Here is a 5,282-nt window from a genome sequence, read left to right as displayed (position 1 = left end):
TGGAGAGTGGGCGACTCGCCGGTCCCTGCGAAGCCGCTTGGGGACCCGGAGGCACACAGGGAACGGACGCGAGTGAGCCGAGGACGGCGGGCGTGGTCACCCGCGAGTCCCAGCCAGGCGCAGATGCGACCTAGAGATCGCCCACCCGAGGGGTTAGGGGAGGAGCCCGACTGAGCGTAGAGAGGGCGAGACCAGGGGACCCCCAGGAGCCTCCTCAAGACCAGTACCTCTGAAGGTAGAGGCACTGGGACAAGAAAGCGTCCCTGGGAGAGACTAGGTTGCCTACCCCGGCCTCCCATCTTCCTTTCGCTTTTATGAGGCGCCTGTCTCCAAGGTTGAGGGTCTTGACCGCCCACCAGGCCAGCCAGGGCGCATCTATCTTATCTTCTTCCACCAACCCCAGGAGCACCTCAGCCCCTAACCCTAGGGCCACCCGTCCTCCCACGTCCACCAGACATTAGGATCAGTGTTGTCTGAAAATGTCTTTATTTTTAAGCACAAAAATTGAGACTTAACATATACATTTGTACATGGAGAAAACAATCCCAGAAAGGAGTTTACAAAACCCTGGCCGCTGCCATTATCAGAGGCTCCGGGCCTGCCTGAGCCAGCTGACAGCCAAGGAGCTGCCTCAAGATGGGCCCAGGTCCCTGAGGCAGGAGGCTGGCCAGCTTTGTGAGATGTCCTTGCTGTCCACAGGCACTCCAGCAGCCTCTGGAGGACAGGTTGCAAGTCCTAGGTGCCCATCGAAATGACATTCCTGGGGAATCCCAAGGCGAGTGAAAGGTGATCTGGACCCCACTCCAGGTAAGAGGGTCCTCAGAGAGGTGGCTCACCAGTCCCACCTGAAGAATGCGGTTCTGGACTGATGCCCTCCCTATGTCATACAAGCTGGATATTGCTGATGGGGGGATGAGGCTGGGGTAGAATCTGAGGCTAGTGCCAAGGGCAGCTGTCCCTCAGGAACAGAGGGAATCAAAGCCAACAGGACAGAACTAAAAGGCTAGCAGGACAATCTGGGGTCAGTGTCCTCTGTCCCTCCCCATTCCGAAAACCCCAACCAACCACACTGCACATTCAGAGAGAGAGGGCTGGGGGAAGGCCCCAGAGGGCACGAGGTGCTGCTCACACCAGGAGGGAACGGGGGCTAGAGGGCTACCAATATGTTTATGAAAAACATGAGGCAGGAGAGAGCCTGGGGCAACCCAGCCAGAGGCTCTGGAAGCCTAGAGACCACCCAAGTGAGATGGGAACAGTTGTACACCCACCCTGACTGAGTCCGCCTAAAGTGCATTCTGTGGAGGCTTATCCCAGCCTGGGGAGGAAGGGCAGGGACGTGGAAGCCACAAGGCTGTGTCTGTGGGGCCAGATTCAGGCCAGGCCTGCTGAGGAAGGAGTGGAGTGCCAGGAGCCAGGCAGAACGCTCAAGCTGGGGTGGGCCCCGTCAGCCAGTGATTCCAAGTGTGGGCGTGTCTGTGTGTGCAGGGAGAAGAAAACTTGACCCACTGCTTCCAGACAGGCAAAAGAATCCTACCAAGCCACCACCAGAGAAGAAAAGACAGCTTTGTTTTTTTGTGTGTAAAAGTCCCTGTCCCTCCCTCCCCTTCCAGGGAGAGCTGGTTGCTGAGGGGAGAGGAAGGAACATGGTAAGACCGTCGCCAGGTCTGTGCTGGACAAAACCACCACATAAGGCACCCACGGAAAGTGCAGCTCAGAAGGCAGGTGAGAGAAAAGGCTGAGGCAGACAGAAGAGTCAGGACTAATTCCCCTGGAAGGCTCCCTGGGCAGCGGAGGAGGCCGCACTGCGGAAGGTTCTGCTGCTGAAGATGCCCTGGGAGAACTCCTCCTGGGCCTGCTGGAAGCTGGCACCCGTCCGGCGGTACAGGGAATGTACCTGGGGAGGAACAGGAAGGTGAGGGGAGTCCCCACCAGGAACCTAGCCATCCAGGCCACATTCCCAAAGGGTACACCAAAGCCCAACATTACTTGAACTTCCCACCCTGAGCCCAGAAGAAAGGTGCTGGACCAGCCAGGCTCGGTGGCTCAGCCTGCAATCCCACGCCTTGCGAGGCTGAGGTGAGTGGATTGCCTGAGCCCGTGGGTTCGAGACCCACCTGGACAACTTGGTGAGACCTCATCTCTACAATAAATCAAAAAATTAGCCGGGCGTGGTAGCGCGCACCTGTAGTTCCAGCTACTTGGAAGGCTGAGGCAGAAGGATCGCTGGAGCCCAGCAGGTCGAGGCTGCAAAGGCCAGGAGTGGCCAATGCACTCCAGTCTGGGCAATGGAGTGAGACTCCATCTCAAAAAAAAAAAAAAAAATGAAAAGAAAGGTGCTGGTCCTTTGGGGGCCCAAGAACATCTCCTGCCTCTGCCATGTGGTGGGTACCCCAGGTACCCGCTTCTTCAGATTTGCTACTGGGCCTGCCCTCAGCACTCACCCGCTGCAGGAGGAAGATGGCGAGCACAGCACAGAGGGTGAAGAAGCCAGCCACCACCATCATGATGATCGACACGGCCAGGGACTCTTGCTTCAGTGTCGACAGGGCTGCAATCCAACCACTACAAAGGAAAGAAGGGGCCGGGGGGCACAGTGGGAGTGGGCCCCGGGAGTCTCCAAGAGGGGTGCTTGTCCAAGTGGCTGCTGTGTCCTGATCATCGCTGTGGCATCTGCAGCAAAGGGAGCTCTGTGGGCCAGAAGCGCTGGGCCTAGCTGGGCAGGGTGGCTCACGTCTATAATCCCAGCACTTTGGGAGGCAAAGGCGAGAGGATTACCTGAGCTCAGGGGTTCAAGACCAGCTTGAGCAATATGGCAAGACCTCATCTCTACAATAAATAAAAAAATCAGCCGGGCATGGTGGCACATGCCTGTAGTTCCAGCTACTTGGAAGGCAGAGGTGGAAGGATCCCGAGCCTAGCTGGTCAAGGCTATGGTAGCCATGAGCATGTCACTGCACTCCAGCCTAGACGACAGAGTGAGACTCCAACTCAAATAAAAAAGCAAGCGCTGGGCCTGTGGGAGGCCAGGTCTCCATAAAGGCTGACAGGCCCACACTGTCTCAGCCTGTCCTCCCCTGGGACCTCAGAGATAGATTCACACAGGGACTCTCCTGGCTGTGAGAGGTCTAGCAGGGAGGATGTGGTTGCAGGCTTCATACAGTCAGAAGTAGCACTGGGCTGGGCTTCTCCTGCAGCTTTGGGGATGAAGGGCACAAAAAGCTTAGCTGCTCCTGAGGATCCATCCTCTGGGAAGGAGAACCATGGACAACAACCCTGTCACCTCAGCTCCTCCCACCAGAGCCCAGTCATGTCACCTCCCTGAGCCCCAGTGTCCTCATCTGTAAAAGATATCCTCACATTTTGATTTCAAAACTTACTACAAAGCTACAGTAATCAAAACAGTAAGTGACTGGCATAAGGATAGACCTACATACAGTTCAATGGATCAATAGATCAGTGGAACAGAATTGAGATTCCAGAAATAAACCTATATACCTATGTGGGCAATTAATTTTTGACAAAGGTGTTAAAACAATTCAAAAAAGAAACAACAGTCTTTTTGACAAATGGTTACTGGAACAACTGGATATCCACATGCAGAACAATGAAGTCAAACCATACACAAAAGTTAACTAAAACGAATCAAAGACTATTTCTCCAAAAAGATAACAGGCACGTAAAAGATGCTCAATGGCAGTTTCTTTCGCCCATATCAACTCTGGTGTGTCTCCGTTTCTTTTCTCCCTTCTTTCTCTAATAGACATTATTTGAAAAGTTTGCTGGTCGCTCTAAAATTCATTTTAGGAATGAGCCAAAGAATCCATGGGTTTTGGCCAGCCGCAGTGGCTCAAGTCTGTAATCCCAGCACTTTGGGAGGCAGAGGTGAGAGGATTGTCTGAGCTCATGGGTTCAGGACCAGCCTAGATGAGCCTTGGTAAGATCTCGTCTCTATAATAAATAAAAAAATAAGCCAGGCGTGGTAGCACGTGCCTGTAGTTCCAGTTATTTGGAAGGCTGAGGTGGAAGGATCACCTGAGCCCAACAGGTCGAGGCTGCAGTAGCTGTGAACATGGCACTGCACTCTAGCCTGGACAACAGAGTGAGACTCCAACTCAAAAAAAAAAAAAGAGACATTCAGTTAATGCATATCAAAACTACATACAGTAGAATGCTATATCTCAAGGTTCACTATAATCTAAAAAAAGGCAGGTGTGGTGGTAATCCCAGCACTTTGGGAGGCCAAGGCGAGAGCATTGCCTGAGCCTGCAGGTTTGAGACCAGTCTAGGCAACATGGTGAGACCTCATCTCTACAATAAATTAAAAAAATCAGCCAGGTGTGGTAGTGCACACTTGTAGTTCCAGCTACTTGGAAGGCTGAGGTAGAAGGATCGCCAGAACCCAGCAGGTTGATTCTGGGGTGGCTGTGAGCATGCCACTGTACTCCACCCTGGGCAATGGAGTGAGACTCCAATTCAAAAAAATAAATAAATGAAAAGAAAAAATGTTGCTGCCATGGTGAATGTACCCCTCAAAAGGCATGTGTGAAGGGGAGGGAGAAGCTCACCTCATCAACAAGGGTACCTGCATAATGAACATTTGTTTACCTAACCCCGAATTGTACCCCACATCTTTAAAAAAAAAAAAGCATGTGTGAATGCTATAGTTTGAAAGCGTCTCCCCAAAATGTGTTGAAAACAGAATCCTGAATGCAGCAGTGTGGGGAGGTAGGTCTAATGGGAGGTGGGCTCTGCCCTCACAGGTGAATTAATGTTGACAACAGAAGAACTTGAGCCTTCAAGTTCAATATCTTTTGCTCTCTCACCATGCAATATCTTATGCCAAGTTATGATACAACAAGAAGCTCTCACCAGATGCAACCCCTTGATCTTGGACTTCCCAGTCTTCAGAACCATGAGCCAAAGAAATTTCTATAGTTTGCAAATTACCCAGTCAGTGGTATTCTGTTTTGGCAGTACAAAACAAATTTAAGACAGTTGGTGAGGATACAGAGAAACTAGAACCTTCATACATTGCTGGTGGGAATATAAAATGGTTCAGCCACTGTGGGACAGTTTGGTAGTTCCTCAAAAAGTTAAACACAGAATTACCATATAAACCAGCATTTCTGCTCCTGGGTAGATATCCAAAAGAAGTGAAAACAGAGATGGGCTCAGTGGCTCAGCCTGTAATCCTGCGCCTTGGGAGGCTGAGGTGAGTGGACTGCCTGAGCCCGTGGGTTCGAGACCCACTTGGGCAACTTGGTGAGACCTCATCTCTACAA

At 51.9% G+C, this 5,282-nt stretch overlaps 1 protein-coding gene across 2 annotated transcripts in view; it reads right to left on the bottom strand.

The window, feature by feature from the left end:
- Positions 1-469: 469 nt before the first annotated feature.
- SCAMP2 (secretory carrier membrane protein 2) overlaps positions 470-5,282 on the bottom strand; it is a 30,732-nt gene continuing 25,919 nt past the window's right edge. For both annotated transcript variants that reach the window (XM_021715621.1, XM_008064203.2), the window contains 2 exons: positions 2,442-2,562; positions 470-1,894 (listed from right to left, as the gene is read on the bottom strand). In XM_021715621.1, coding sequence (XP_021571296.1) covers positions 1,760-1,894; positions 2,442-2,562 — 256 coding nt within the window. In that variant the 3' untranslated portion in view covers positions 470-1,759. The remainder of the gene's footprint in view (positions 1,895-2,441; positions 2,563-5,282) is intronic.

This window comes from Carlito syrichta, unplaced genomic scaffold, assembly GCF_000164805.1.
Source record: "Carlito syrichta isolate Samal-C Ts95f unplaced genomic scaffold, Tarsius_syrichta-2.0.1 Scaffold307224, whole genome shotgun sequence".
Taxonomy (NCBI): Eukaryota; Metazoa; Chordata; class Mammalia; order Primates; family Tarsiidae; genus Carlito; species Carlito syrichta.
Note: the sequence above shows the minus strand (reverse complement) of the source record. Positions and strands in the feature narration are given on the sequence as shown.